This window comes from Gavialis gangeticus, unplaced genomic scaffold, assembly GCF_001723915.1.
Source record: "Gavialis gangeticus isolate Ggan-Ray unplaced genomic scaffold, GavGan_comp1, whole genome shotgun sequence".
Lineage (NCBI taxonomy): Eukaryota > Metazoa > Chordata > Crocodylia > Gavialidae > Gavialis > Gavialis gangeticus.
Genome location: NW_017729026.1, coordinates 31,120,845 through 31,137,487, shown reverse-complemented (window position 1 = coordinate 31,137,487; position 16,643 = coordinate 31,120,845). Strand labels below are relative to the sequence as shown.

Sequence of the window (16,643 nt, the reverse complement as noted above, 5' to 3'; positions counted from 1 at the left end):
TTTTTTTTTTTTTTTTTTTTGAAATGCCAGGACCCTGAGGCCGGGTGGAGCAGCCATGCGTGGGGCCGTCAGAGTGGACAAGGGGTGGGGCCTCACTCTCTGCTGCCACGCCCCCACCACTGACACCGCCGCCACCTGTTCAATTCAGAGGAGGTTCGGCAGCTAAATCTCCAAATCCGAACTGGCTGAATTTAATTGGGATAGTGATTCGAATCACTGAATTGAATCGCTGTCCCCCCAAACTGGCCGCATCCAACGCTGAATCGAATACTTGCTGCTTTGCTCAAGTCTAGTGACTTCATTGTTTTTGTACGGGGTTTACAATTTACAAGTACTTTGAAGAGCTTGTTTGTTTGGTAGAATCTCTGATATAATTACAAGAAAGTTCAATGTCTTTTACAATTAAAGACCATATTTACTCTATTCCAAGACAAGGTCTTCTCATTTAACTTGGGGAGGAAGCCCCTTGTCTTAAAATCAAGTACAAGTAAAGTGGAGGGAGGTAGGGGGCAGGCAGCTGCTGTGGCTCAGGCTCCAGGCCATACCTGGGGTCAGGGTTATGGATGCAGCCTGTCTACCCCTCCCTCCCAGCTGCCTCTACACCCCACTGTCTCCCCCCTGAAGCCTTCTTCCTATCTCACCCACACCACACAACCTCTACTCCCCCATCTGTCCCTTTCCCTCCCCACCCTTACTCTTACTCTATGCTGGCAAGCTCAGTGCATGCTGCTGCCTGGACTACAGAGTGCAGCCCCAGCTCAGCCCCACAGCAGAAGCATGCAGCCTGCACAGCTGCTACAGGGGTTGGGCTAGGGCCATGCTCAGTGTCCCAGGCTAGAAGGGGGACAGAACCTGCTGGTGCAAAGCAAGGGGAAAAGGGGAGGCAGAAGTGGTAGGGAGCAGGCATAAGCAGGAGGCAAGCTGCTTGACCTCCCTATACCACCTGCTTCCCCATTGCTGGCCCCCCTACAGTGGTGAGAGGGATGAATTGGATTCTACGCATAGAAAATTATAACAAATGTATATGCTTTCTATGTACAGGTTTCCCTCGCTTTAAGCTGTACATGCGTTCCTGGAAAACGGTGCATAACTCAAATTCACATAAAGGGAACACACTTTACAATGCAACAAATGGGGATATGTTCCAAGTGCTTGACTGTACTGACCCCCTGATCCATTTCTACCACTTTTACAAGAGAATGTTGGTACTCACCAACACCAGACAGTACACACAAGCACAGGGTGGTGGTGAATGTTTAGCTGGTGTGAAGACAGGGTGATGAAGGGTCTTCAGTGTCAGACTCCACATCAGTGGTAGGAGGTACAAACAGGGTAACATCCATAGGAGAATCAACAGACACAGGGCTCTCATGATCACCCTGCAACACCAGTGGTGTAGGGCTGGGGGTAGCTAAGCGAGGCTTCAAGAACTGGAACATGGTGCACTGCCTTGCCAATCACTGGGACTAGGCATACACCTTGTAGGGACCAAGGAGAGAGCTCAAACCATGCTTGAACTGCAGGCTAGGGTCCATACCCAGGGCAAACTCTGACTTGCCCAGGTTGAATGCACGACCAAGTGCAGAGAGCCCCTTACCAGCTTCTGCACAGGTCAAAATCTCCAGTTTCATCTCCAGTGTTAGTGAAGTTCTCTTGCATTTCATTAATGGACCAGGGAGAGGGGTAGGAGATAAGCTAGCAAGACACTTAGAAGCCTTAATGGGGATGGCAACTACAGAAGTATGTGCTGAAGACAACGAGCAAGGAGCACAGATCCACACAAGAGACTATATTTTGGTGCATGTCACTTCCACAATGCACTGCACAAAGCAGCTGACTGTGGGCTTCCACCACACCGACTGCATAAGAGTGAATTTACCTCACATATAACAAATTTTTGGTATAAAAAGGGTCATCACGTAAGAGCGAATTCCCACATACAGAACCTGCATAAAGCGAGGGAAAGCTGTATAATTATTGGGCAATCGCCTTAAATTCAGGACTCCCTTACATTTGAGTAAGTATGCTAATCCTAACTAAATGTCTGTACACACATGCACTCATGGGCGACTGCTGCCACCTTAGTTGGGGGGGGGCACATGCCCCACCCACCTGTGGCCACTCTTGCTGACCGGGGGCAGGGGAGAGGAGTCTCCCCATAGCCAATCACAAAGTGGCCACAGCGCTCCCACTCCCTGACCAGTGTTTGCTGGGGGGGGGGGGGGCACCAGCACTCCTGCCTGCCCCCCCACCTGTCACCTGAGTGGTGAGCACGGCCAGTCAGGGGGTGCACTGGTGCTCTCAGGGGGTGCACGTGCATCCTTGTGCACACCCCACACTTCGCCACTGCATGCACTAGTTCAATTAAAGGCAAGTTTATTATAAAAGTTCAAGGCCTGTCCACAAGAAGGGAAAAAAACCTATTATAATATATGATAGCCATTACCTTGGCCCTACAGTTCACCTTGACCTGTTAACATATTGAAAAGCACAACTTGTACCGTCTACAGTAAGCTTTCAAGATGCATTAGCTAAGGTGGGTTAACCACGAACTTTTAAAAAATAACATCCATTTTCCTAACCTGGAAATCTCCCATGTTACCAATTTGTACTGATTATTAGTAGATTTATTGCCCCCTCAAAAATGTAAAAATCAGTCTACTTTTACATGGTGTTAGCTTATAACTGGAACTCTACACTAGGATTCTACAGAGCAGTTGACTATGCAGCTCCTTTAAGGGTGCAACCCCGAATTATGTGCTCTATCAGGGTGGCAGAATAAACTTGCATAGGGAAAGGCCAGAATGGCAGGACAACCTAGATCAGTTTCCAGAGATCTTCTTGGTCTGGTCCACTAAAGCAGGAGGCAGACAGCATTCCTCCCTCAAAAGTCCTACGGTTTTTTCATAGACATTAGGGCTGGAAGGGACCTCGGAAGATCGAGTCCAGCCCCCCGCCCGAAGAGCCTGTTATCAATTTGGAACTTCCAACCACTCAACTTCACTGCATGGGTCCACTGTTCCAGTGGTGACCTTCTACATGGACTGCGCTAAAGCCATGAAAGGGTCTGAGGTGAGCTGGCAGTAAAATATGTGGAGCTTAATACACTTCAGATTTGAGGGTACTTAAAATATAAATTTGTATGCATTTGTTTTACAGCAGTCTGAGAGTTTGTTATTTAGAAAACAGCAATCCTGAAAGTGTTGAGCACTAAACTTAAGAAAAAAAATATCTGAGGAATTAAATTTTAAAATATTTAAGACACAACAATATGTTTCATTCTTCCAAAACACAAATCAGCTAAACATACTTTGCTCTTTGCTCACACTTTTAGAAGTCAAATCTGAGCTGAAAGCTGCACATAACAATGGTGTCAATGCAAATCACATACTTTCTCCTTTCCCACATCATTCAACAGTTTCAGAAATTGGATTTTGAATCCCCATAGCCAGGCCTGTTTGGATTGAAGGCTTTGACTCTGTGTGTCATGGGGCCCAGATCTAGAACTGCAATTCAAATCTTCAGCGAGAAGAGATTACAAACCCTGATTAGGCACATCTGGCCTTTTAGTAAGGATTTGTCTCAATTTAAACCTGTAAATGTTTTTCATTTATATTAAAAACATTTGTTTTGATACATATCAATGTGCTGAAGACAATATAATAATTTTACCTCAAGTTTATCTTTGGTACAGATGGCAGTTTTTTTATTTCAGTATTTCTAATGCATTTAACCCTTTGGGTCCTCTCCTTTGTTACATGATTCTCCTGTGGAAATTTGTAAGAACAATATAATTTTGCAACAGTTCATGATTTTCATTTATAGTTACCTAATGATATTCAGAGAAAACTTTTACCTAAAACTGAACCTTAAATGTGTGACAGACTTATATGCAGTGTTGGCTTATAAAAAGAATGATAAAACGGTAACTCTACACAGGTTCCTGTGTAGGCAGAGCGATCTCTTCTGCAGGGTGACACGTGGACTTTCCTTTGTTGGTGATGAGCAATTCAAGTGACCTCTTGAAGAGGCTTCCTGTTTACTGGAGCACTGAGGCAGCAACCCTGCTGAGAGCTGGCCCTCAGGAACCAGTCATCTAAGTATAGGTAAATCAATACACTCCCAGGTCTGAAGCGGGACGTCTGCAAGCCCCTTGGCTGAACAAGCTGAAAGGAAGAACTCTAAACGGGTATGGTCTCTTCCATATACTAGACCCTGAGTACTTGAGGAGCTACATGATCAATCTTATGAGGATAAAGAAGGAATATCACCTAGAGCCAACAACCTAAACTTGAATGGTCTTATGTACTCGCTGAGGTTTTAGCCCCATGACTGGGCTCATAACATCATCTCTCTTCAGGATTACAAAAAAGCAAAAATTAAATTTCTCTCAGTGTTCCTGTGTGGTCTTCTCTATGGGCTACTTCTTAACCAGAAGTTAATTTCTTTCCAACAAAAGTCTTGTAAGACACATTCATGAGGAAGGAAAGAAGGGACAGATGATGGTAAATACTTCCAACAGGAGTCAATCATGTATTGGGGGTCCCAAGGGAGCAAGCTAGGAAACCCTGGAGATGGATTGCAAAGTAATGTGTAGCCCCAAATGTACCGTCAAAATTGCCATTTGAAAGTTGATGCTGAAAGCTGAGCGGACATGCAAGCAAGAATTCCTACTCCGAGACTGCTGAGGTCATTTGAAAGTAGCTAGTTTAAGACATGACTGACCTCATGTTTATGCCCACATCTTTGTTGATGATGTCAGCTTTTGAAGGGAAATAAATGCAGTAAAATTTCCTCTAAGCTGAGGAAAAGAACTGTTTTAGACCCAGGGAGTAAGTAGGGGCTTGAATCTTCTCTAGGGCCTTATTGTTGCTATCATTAATGAGGCCAGTCCTCTCGGTTGTGAAGGATTTGATCTTACTTGTGCATCAGACCATTTAAAACAGAAGTACCTTTTAATCAATCATGTGTCTTCTGCCTTTATATTGGTATCTGAAGCATCCTGTCTTTCAGAAAGTGCCCAGTGAGCATAGGATTCTTGATGACAAGAATTTGAGCCCCTTTTTTCTGTTCCTCCTAGAGCAGGGATGGGCAAAATATGGCCTATAGGCTGGATCTGGCCTACCAGCACTTCATCCAGCCCGCGGGCACCCACCAATTGTACCCTGCCCGCCCTCACGTGTGGGAGGGCCCTGACCTGGCCAGCATGCACAGCTTCCAGGTGGGGCCACTGCTGCAGCTGCCAGGGGACCTGCTCAGCTTCCCCAGCCTCCAGCAGCTCTGCCTTCTGTCCCTGCTGCAGTGCTTGCTCTGGGCACCAGGTAGGAAAGTGGCAGCAGGCAGATGTGAAGAAACTGAAGCTGGGCGGGAGCACAGAGCATGGGGCTGAGAGGAGCGCAGAGCCCAGGGCCCCTGTCCAGGGAACAGCGCGAGTACGGAGCTCGGGTGGACAAGGTGTGGGTGTGTGAGAGAAGGTAGGGGGTGTGAGGACCCTCCTGCCACACACTCTCCTGAAGTATTTTTCCTCTCCTGAAGTAGCCTCTCCTGCAGTATTTTTAGGGAAGGAGTACAAAGGGAGAAGGAAAAGGGGTAACACCTCTTTCTCCTGTTTATTCACTCTTTACAAGGGACACTTCCTTTTTTCTTGTTGAATTAACTGGACATCGGAATGTACCTGCAGCACTAAAAAAGAAACAACTGCTGGAAGGTAGGTATGAAGTTAGTTCCAACAGCAATGAAGAGAAATAGAAACGGAAGTACATATTTCCTGCATCTGTGCTAAACCTAGTAAGCCACAGTTGGTGCAAGTTTGGTTTTCAGTACCACTTTTAATTAACCTGGGTCAGAGGTGACAAGGGAGAGATTCACTCCCACTATGAGACTAAGGAGTTTCCATTCTTAAGCCCATACTGGGCAACAGCACTCAAGCTGGAGCAGTAAGAGTGGGTTTTGGCCGGTATGGAAGAAGACCTCAGCTGGTCTTGGTAACCTTAACAGGTTCCTCAAAGAATCAAGTTGCAGGCATTCAAAAGACAAATAAGGCTAGCACTGGAAATAAGTCTCCCTTCTGTCAAGGAGAGTGGAGGCACAGTAAACTGCGTACTAGGGTATGGAGCATGCCTTACCCAGACAAAAAAGGGTAGGCGTGGACTCCAGACTCTGCTATAGCAAGAACACAGGAGATGTACCCCTTGAAACACTTACTGGTGGGCCATGGATTAGGCCCAGTGAGGGGGATGAAGCTACTGTGAGCTATTTACTTAAAAGAAAAAAAAAACATTTATTTTAAGTAAGATCTACATAAAAGGTTGGTTCTGTCCTCTCACTGTAGTGGAAAAAGAACAGAGACAGTTCTGAAGGACGTGGAAGAGGCGTTTATTTATATAAAGCATAGCAACGTCAACCCTCATGATAATTCTTGTACCCTCTGTATTCCAATGGACTTCTACAACTCAATGCTATGGATATCATTTCCCCCAAGTGAAAACACAACATGCCCTCAAGAGAGAGGGCCATGCATTTCCTCTCTTCCGGCATATTTTAGCAAGCTTCAGTTGCTGTACAAGTCCATAAACAGGCATAATATTTGTAATGCTCCCAAGTACCTTTAAAGTTCCCCCAAAAGGGAAGGGAGATGTCATTTCAAGTGTTTCAGATTTGCCTGTTCTGCCTCCAGAATGAACTTGGATGAAACAGGAACAATGCTGAAGCACATCATGTTACATTTACACTCTTAGTAAGAGTTCCTGTGAACTAGAAGAGGAGCTCTGCATCATTTCCTACATCAATCTGAAGTCCTGAAGCAGAGTTACTTCCTACATTTCTATTTTTCCTCCTCTTTGGGCTTCTAGTGCTGAGGCAGGGGCAAAGTTGAACTCTCATTCATGCCCGGGGGAATGAAAAGTAGAATTCTTGGCAATATCTCAAAGGGATGGTGGCTTAGAAGAAAGTATGAGCCTCTGCTTCCTTGCTCTCAACACTGCTTACTATATGCCCATGACTATATTTACATAGCAAATACGGGCAGCCTCTGAGGGCCCACTGAGGCCCAAAGATGGCCCTAGAAAACTGCCATGGCACCTCACACCACAGGGCACAGGCAGCATCTCATCATCACATTCACTGCCCCTGCTCCTGGAACTAGTTAAACTATGTACTTTTTTAAAAAATGGGTCTCCTAACGTACCAAGAAAAATGAATGAGCCTGTTGTGTGCATTTATATTTAGGTCATTTTTCCCCATGCACTGACAAACATAGTGATTGGAAGACAAAGAGAAGCAGCAAAAAGTAGCAGTCTACTGCAATCCCTACTCAGTGGGCGCATCTACACATGGAAATGATCTGAGAGCAGTTTACTCTCAAGTAAACTACTCAAAAGTAAATTCTCCCAGGCAAGCATCAACACGATGCAGGAACACAGAAGCAGATTCTCTGCTCTAAACAGCAGACTGCTCCCACTCTCTGCAGCCCTATAACCAGCCCCTGCAAAAGCTGGGGGAGCTCTGGGCTCCCCCTGGGTGCTAGGCCAGAGGCCACAAGACAGCTGTCTCCTGGCAGGGGCTGGGACATTATTTCCTGCCCCTGGGAGCTGCCTGCTGCTAGGGTGGACTTGTCCACCAAAGCCCAGGCAGGTACAATGTCCCTGTGCCCCGGCAGCAGGGAGCTCCGAGCCCCCGCTCCACAATTATGGGGCCAGGGCTGGGAGATCCTTAGTTCCCAGCCCAAGCCCCGCAGTCCTGGGACCCAGGCTGGGAAAGAAGGATCTCCCAGCTTGGGTCCCAGGACTGCAGGGCTTGGGCTGGGAAATATGGATCAGGACTAGAAGGATTTCCTAGCCTGGGTTCCATGACCACTGGGCTTGGGCTAGGAGAGAAGGATCTCCCAGCTGTGGGGCTCGGGCTGGGAGAGAAGGATCTCCCAGCCCGAGTCCTGCAACTGTGGGCCTCAGGCTGGGAGATAAGGATCTTCCAGCACTGGCTCTGTGATGGCAGTGGGGGCTGGGAGCTCCCAGCTGCCAGGGTCAGGGGACACTGTCCCCCCCCAGACTCCAGTAGTGGAGCCCACCTTGGGAACAGGCAGCTCCTCGGGGGGGAAGGGAGCAATCTTCTGCCCCCTGCTGCCCAGCTGACTGGGAACACATATGCCCCCAGATCAGGCGTCTACATGTGCGCTACTGCACAGTTACTAATCACAAGTAAATGTGTTACTTGCATTTGCAGTAAACATCTATACACATAGGCATGAATGCTTACTGTGCAGTAATTAGTTCTACTATGCAGTAAAGCATCTTGTACAGATGCGCCCAGTGACATTTTATTTTAAGTAAGTTTATACATGCTTCTTGCTTATACTTTTTCTGCTCAAGAACACAGGGAAAAAATAAAAAGTTATTCAGAATATACATTGCTTCAAAATATAAAGAGCTCTAGACTTTTCCTTTTCTGAAGAAAATTGGCATGGCATAGATCTCCCCTATTTTCCCATTTCCAAATTATACCTTCAATATACTACCAAACATGTCAAGCTGATAGTGGGTAGGAGCGAAAGTGTAAAAAGAGAGCAAAGGAATGGAATCCAAAGCTAATAATGCAGGAAATAAAGACTGCCTACTGTAACTGAAGACCAATACTGGAACAGCTTAGTTCACACTAGGACTTCAGGAAAGCAATTAATCAATCTCTACTAACTCGTCTAAAACAAAACAAAAAAAAAATCAAGTGAGCCATATGCAATACCTGACAGTCTACAATATAATGTCCACAGCATGTAAGAAACAGGCATGAGGATGCTCAATACAGTGCCAGAAATAATATTTCCAACATTTTTATACATATACAGATGAAGTAATTACATGGCATGGTAACAAAAAAGGGGCTGCATAATTCACAGCAGAGCTGAAAATCTGAAATATAGTTCCAAAAAAAGCATTTTCCAGAACTTGGAAGTTATCAACATTAAAGAAATAAGTATGCATCTTTGAGGAATGTATATTTTGCCTTTGATATGCTTCTCCAACTTCTATGGATGTTCAAGGAAGCTCCACATGCACAACACGTCAAGCCAGAATAAACAGTGACACTAACTGTGACCTAGACAAGATCTGAAACAAAAAACTATGCTGATGGAAAATGGTGTCTCTGGATTTCTTTTCAGGAAGCTGGTGTTTGTAAATATATTATTTGTAGCGCATAAAGAAGTTACAGGTGTCTTTTGGACTTCAATTTTATAAATCTTAAGTTTTTCAGTTTTATTTATTTAACTGAGGGAAAAAAATGGTGCAAGTTCCAGTGGTGTCCTTACATTGCTGTAAAATGTCACAAAAGCTCAAAAAAACCACTACTGAGTTATCCACACCTTCTCTCATGAAAAATTAATGGAAAAATCCACATAAATGTAATACAAAATAAAACTACATCTCAGCTTTCTTACTAGAGTGAATCCTTTTCCCATATTTAAACCTTGCTACAGATTGGAAGCGCCAGAGAACATTTACATTTAACACTTCCGTTGTTACCACTTTTGCAGCAAGTAAGGAATCCTAAATGTCCTGTATGGGAGAATTCCAAGGTACTTCATTTTCTGAGTGTCTTATTAACTCTAACCTATGTATTATAATGATTACATCTTGCTCTCAGGCTTAGACTATGGGGCTAGATCTTCAGTTGGCTCAATTAGCAAAGCTTCATTAGTATCCATAGCACTATACCACTTTACCTTGACTGGTCCATTATTAATCCACTGTTTTATTTGTTTCCCAATGCTTTTAGTAGTCACTCATCAGATCACAGCTTTAAAAGCTTAAAATTCGTCTCCAGTCTATGAATCATCATATTGACGAAATTCAGCTATCAATAAAGTGTGTTCTGCCTCCTGTTGTTGAATATATATATATATTAATCATTTACATAAGTTAAATATACTGCAGTATAATTAATTAATTAGAATATGTTTTAATGCAACGTCTTTTGCATATTAATGCAAAGGCTGCATAACCTCTGAGGACAAGGGCAAAACAACAAACAAAAATGAGACTATACAGCTAAAAGAAACAACATGGCCTTCCCACAGAAAACCTATATTTTTGTATATGTTGTTTCTTAGGGTACTGTCATTCTTGCCCCTTTCCATAGGTGTTTGCTTTCCTTCCTTCTCTACTGTTTGCAATATGCTCAAAAAACATTGTGGCAGGCTATTCAACTAACTTTGCTGTGAAGCTTTGGAGAGCCATGGCCTACCACATTTCTGACCTTACCACTAGCTTGCCCTTTTGGGGTGCGACTGGCTTCTTCAGAGGAGCAATACAAACCACGTCCCCCATGCACACCCACACCCATCTGCGGGGACAAGAGCCACACATGGAGGTGTTCTTAGACAACCAGTCACCCAAATTCAAAAAATTACCAAGAACCTACATCTCCATTACAGCACAATGGCAAATCTCACACTGACTTCAACGGGAGCAGTTTCTTGCCTGCATACAGCACAGCAGTACTGAAATCAAGAATAATTTTAACATTATTTTGTTCAGCAGAAAAACACAACAGAACCTTTATCTTGGTCAAAAGGCAAAAATAGATACTTGCAAATAATAATCATCTTCCTTTAATATTTTCATTATGGTAAGTAATATGCTCAAAACATTCTAGCAGGATTTGGGTCTCGTTTTGGCAGGAGCTGCACAATGGAGGTCTATAGTCCCTACATAAGAGGACTTATAACAAAGCTGAGAAGCAGCGCAAAGAATTGGAAAATGGGAGTACAGTATAAATAAATATCGACTTTCCCTAACCGCTCAACTAAGGGACATTTAAGATGCAATAAAAGTCACTGTAAAGTTGTCCTATTAATTCAGTGGATCCTACTATAGGAAGTTACTTCTTACCTTGAATAAATTCCACTGACCATGTTGGGCTCAGAAGAGAGTTCCACTTTGCTGCTGGGCCCAGCTGCTTTGGAAACAAGCAGTACAACCAGTCCTCGCATCTGTAGGTTATTCTGGTTATCATACACAAACTCCCTGCCAAAAGGAAAGGAAAAACAAAATCACAATCCATTCTCAGTGCTCACAAAAACAAAGCAAAAAAAAAAAAAACTAAGACAGAGACTCAACCCTCAGTTTGACTTTATTTCATCTTAAATCTCTAGGATCCATATCAATGGGTGAAGGAAACTGCAGTTATCAATCAAGATCTTTTGTCACCTTTCCCCCATAATTTATGGTGAAATCTTACTACTACAGATAAGAATAAGATTTCAATCTGGAATACCCATTTTTATTTCCTAGGAACAGTCTACACCCAACATGTCTGTCAAGATGTCAGCAATGGAATATTTCAACATAATTCAGGGCTATACAGTATAAACAGTAGCAACATGACATTTTTAGTGAGCACCAAAAAGAGAGGAAACCATAGAAATTTAAGGTGGGTGCAACTCAAGTCTAGAATATACTAAAAATCAAGTGTTTCGATCAGATGAAGCATATCAGAATGTACAGTAATTACAGAAGGTACACGCAGTACATTAAAACACTTTGAAAATGCTGAAAAAGGATAGACAAAAAAGTTACCATTTACCTGAATCTAAGAAAACTTTGAATTCAAGATGACTGCCAATAATTAGACTCTGTACATGGAAAATTATAAATCTGTTATAATTTTCCATGTATACAATTTAATAGTGGAAATGTCGTCTTAAATTTGTTTCCCCACTGCTGTAGCAAGGAAAGCAGTTTCATAGTTTAGGGTCAGAAGGGACCTGAGCAGATCATCTAGTCCGACCCCCTGCCATGGCAGGAAAGAGTACTGGGGTCAAACGACCCCAGTAAGGTGGTCATCCAACCTCCTCTTAAAAACTCCCAGGGTGGGAGCCTGCACCACCTCACTTGGAAGCTGGTTCCAGTTGCAGGGGGCAAGGGGCCAAACCCCCATACCTTGCCTCTCAGCTTCTTGCACCCACAAGTGCCTGTACACCTGCTGCGTGTCCCCAACCCTACCATGCTTGTGCCTGCCCCACCCACTCCCTATTCCCTGCCCTGCCACCTGCCTACTCCACCAATGCCTGTCCCCTCTCTACCCTCTGCACCACCATCAACCTACTGCTGCTGTACTCTAGCTCCGTGACAGACAGAAGTGGCAGCAGCTGGACCTACCTGGGTCAGGACTGGAGCCAGAGCAGAAGGCAAGTGTTTGGGAGGGCAGGGGCAGAGGGGTGGAAGGAGGGGGTAAAGTGGGGGAAGTAAGTAACATCTTCTGCATTCACCCCATGATGCACAGAACCAAGGGTCAAAGCCAAAGCAGAGCTGCTGCCTGCCCCAGGCCAGTACTCAAATTTAAAAGCCTTCCCACCATGTTTTTGGGGGCGGAGGGACCTTCATAGTGGATTCCAGTATATATATAGTAAGTAGATGGGAGACAGACTGATAGTCTGAACAAACAAAAAATCATTTCAAATGCTGTATCTTTAAATTCTGTTACTTGTTTCTCCCATGAACAGTTCTTAATTACCAATCAAAATGAATGCAGCAACTCAAAAGTTAAACTTGTTTAAAGGAGAAGCCCTGCGCTCCTCCTGAATCCCCACATTTCTGGAATGGCAGCCTCTTAGTCTTTATCAAATGATTTTTTTTCACTCCTCAATACCCTAATTAAGGCTAAAGGTTTAGCGAGAAGGCTTTTATATACAACAAATTATTCAGAAGTTTGTAACCTTATTTCTAGCAGACAGAATTAGATACATGATCCTTAATATTATCACAGCCTTTTGAAAAATGAACCATACAAAAAGTATGCCATAGCTTAATATATAATTTCTCCCCCATTTTATTGCTGTGTAGAATTTTAACCTTTCTTGATCTCAGGAAGGAGCAATGTAACTGCCTTAAAAAAAAACCAAAAAAAACAGTGCTCCAGGAAAGCAAAGTTTTGAGAACTAAAAGTTAGCAGCAGCAAGAAGGAAAGAAGACTAAGTTTGGCTTCAAGTGCTGCTTCTATGTACTCGTACATGTTGCACGTGCTTGCCCCAGCATGCCAAGGATCTTGGGACAAACTGGAGGTCCTTTGGGATGGTACGAGCACCCTTTTACAATAACAAACGTTTCATAGCCCAGACACCAGAGGGCCAGAGAGACATCGCCACAAAACCCCAGTTCTTTCCTCCAAAGTCCAGAGTCCAAAGAACAACTGTGTCAAAAGGCAAAGATAAACCTTGCTTGCAAGGAACCCAAGTTCTTGAAGTAGTCAATTCTTTTTCAAGCAAGTCATATTTTGGGGAGTTGGGCAAACACAATGACCCTTAGAAGGTGAGCTGAGGCTTATTTAATGTCAAGGACTGCAGAACAGTCTTCCCAAAATAAGCATCAGGCATGCTCATTAAGAGAGCAATATTCTCTAAAGATGTATAGGGAATTCCAAGTAACAGCCTAGCACATTGCTATGATTCATTGATTCAACCTAAGCTTGGCAGAGGAGAGCTTCAAGAAGTGATGTTCTGATGCCCTATCTAACACATTTCAATTCTCACCCTGTTCTTCTAGACAGGTACATTCCCTTAACACTGAGCTTCAAAGGAGGGAGAGTTAGTACCTACAACATATGATGGAACTGCAGGTAGCATCTACTTAATCTTCCTCACCTTTAATCCTCATACCCTCTCATCCCCAAAAAGGATTGCAACATTACGGTCAGAGCTATCACAGGGAAGTGTTTCAGTTTGTGACAACAGCAGTGAGAAGAAAAAGGAACCGCCTCTTCAATCCCTTTCCCTTCCAGAATAAAAACACTGGGGCACTTTACAGTAAGAAAAAAAATATGAATGAATTGTTAGGGTAAGATTGTTGTGATTTTTACAGTCTTTTGCCACTTTACATGACTGCTTTCATTTATATAATGGAATTAGACAAAAAGTCATCACTTTATCTGGTATTTAGCTCAGGCTATCTCTGTTCCTTTTGTACACCTGAGGAAAGGCACTTTGTTTAACATCTCTCCCAAATATACACTTGGTCCAGTAACACCCTCCCCAAAAAAATCTTTGCTTCTTAGTGTGACAGACAACAGTAGTTGTTTGATTTCTGTTCTCAGTAGGTCCCAGTCACTGCCTCTGCAATATAGCTTACACCTTGTGTTCCACTGGATTGCCACCTCTTCACAATTCACATCACACCTGATTCAACAACTGACTCCTGGTGCCCCACACCTGGATTGGGGCTAGCCTGGCCTGGCCTCCCTCCAACCCCCATGCAGCTGGATCAGGGCCAGGCCAGCCTCTCCCCGCAGCAGCCAGTGAATGTACAGTTTACACATCTTTAACGTTATTATTCAAATTAATATCAGCTCTCAGTGCTACAACATTTAGATACAGGGTGATACATTGTTTTCCTCATGCCAAGAAAGTACTGATAACTAATCATTTAACATCTTCTGGAATTCCAAAGTCAGAGCTACAAGTACACACCAAACTCTTTCCAATACTGGAAATATATATTATGAATAATATATCCTGTGGTGGGAACAAGTTTTCTAGCCTGAACTTAAGTTGACCACATTACTCATAAGCTGTTAAGTACAAGAGAGTTAAGCAGGTCATCTAACAAAGTGCAAATACAAGCTACGTATTTTCCTCAACACCATCCACATATTTTATTTGTCATACTGCAGAGAAGAATGACTCCAGGACAAGTTGTTAGTACTATTTTTTTCCTCTTCGCTTCTGAAGCCAAATTGCCTTCGTTAATACATACAGGACCTCATGGAAAAAGTGAGTACTAATAGTTTTTAAAACATTAACAAAAATAATCCAAAGTTATCTTTTTAAGATTTTAGTGTCCCATACCTCAAAATTTGCCAGGACTAAAAACAAACTGCATTATACCATACCATTATAGAGCAAGTGAACCAGTTGTCCTATGGGAGACTAGTGTTGGCTCTTTTGATAATAAATAAGACACTGGCTGAGGAACAGATATTTTGAGAACTGAATCAGTAGTTTTATAACTCTACTTCTACCCAATTTAGTTTAAGAAAAATCAAGTTGAAAAATAACTTATGATTGAAACAAAGCATCATCATCAAATGTTCAACTGTGAGAACTGTTGAAAGGTTCCAAATGTCATTAGTATAAATTGTTAAGGGAAAAAAACAGTGATAAAGCATAGCAGAAGTGTAAAGCTGTATAGCTAACAGGATTGTGTGTGATGGGTACCACCCATTCTACCATCATGCAATTATATAAAACATATAAAGGGATCCTGGCTAAAATTATATGCATGGAGTTTTTATATAGGATTATCAACAAAATTGTATTCATAATCCAATTCCATTTAAAGAAATGGCTGAGACTGATACTGACATGTACCATATTCACACTAAAGCAAACTGCATTGAAACAAATAAAGCCTAGGGTGACCATTCTTTGGACACCAGAAACTACTGCAGCTATTTGACATGGCTTCAGGGGTCACATTTACATTCTACCTGAATCAAGTTCCCAGGAGATATTCTGCCTCAGTAACAGCTACACACAGAAGTCTTCCAGATGGTGCAATTAGTCATGATGGGTATGTGGCAGAAGACAGGTGCCTCTAGGGAAAAAGTGAGCTGAAAAGCAACCCAAGAGAAATTGGGCATATGCAGAAGTAGTAGGGCGTGGAATTTTTGGAAAACCTGTGCAGAACAACACAACAAGTATGAGCGGAGGGCACCCAAGAAGAGACATTAGTGTGATTTTATTTGCTGTAAGTTACAGACTGGGTATCTTGAAAGTACACTCTTAATTCTTATGGGGGGGATTAGATAGATAGATAGATAGGAGTGACTCTGTAACAGTGTGCCACATTCCAATTTTACAAAACATTTAAAAAACACAAGGGAAAAGAAAAAAAAAATCTACTCTAGATGTTAACCATGTGACAAAATAACCCATTTGAAAACTGACAGATTCACAGGTTTAAATACAGAATGCTGTTCACAAAAAGAAAATCAATCTTGATGCACAGGGGAGAAGAGTCTAGCTCTGAAACATGCGCGTTATTACGCTACAGACACAAGAGACTCACACCACCCACTCGAGCAGTGACACTGGCTAATAGCTAATGTGCTGCAAATTACACCTCCTACTACCAGAGTCCGTCTGTTGCAGAGAATAAATCAAGCAAACATGAGCATTCTACTTAATGATTTATGCATGTCTCCACTTGTAGTGCCCATTTCAGTAGCCTTTGCAGTTTAGTGATTAATCTATAATTTCAGTGGTTTAACTCAACTAGTTACTGACATGTTTTGTCAAAAAACACGAATCACAAATATCAATTCTATTAGTTAATGAAAATCACTCAATTGTGCAAAACAAAATTATTTTCATTACAACAGGTTGAGATATGACAAAAAGCAACTTATTATCAGTCTTCTGCTTTCTGCAACATCCCATGAGGTTAAAAGAGAGGCCAGAAGAAACAAAGGCAAACATAATCGTCTTGGACAATATGCAGATGAGTGCACAAAACAGATAAAAAAAACCCAAAAAAACCACCCTCCCCCCCACCCCAATATTGTATAGGTAATGTGAAGCCTTTACATGAGGAGGAAAAGAAAGAATGCAGGCAACTGAGAAATTAGGGAGTAAAGGTTTTGAAAGAAAAAGATTA

At 42.8% G+C, this 16,643-nt stretch overlaps 1 protein-coding gene across 1 annotated transcript in view; it reads right to left on the bottom strand.

Moving 5' to 3' along the window:
• Positions 1 to 16,643, bottom strand: part of PDSS2 (decaprenyl diphosphate synthase subunit 2) — a gene marked incomplete at its 5' end in the record, with an annotated part of 214,902 nt that overhangs the window by 105,403 nt on the left and 92,856 nt on the right. The window contains one exon of the mRNA XM_019520233.1: positions 10,884 to 11,018. Within this exon, the coding sequence (XP_019375778.1) occupies positions 10,884 to 11,018 (135 nt within the window). The remainder of the gene's footprint in view (positions 1 to 10,883; positions 11,019 to 16,643) is intronic.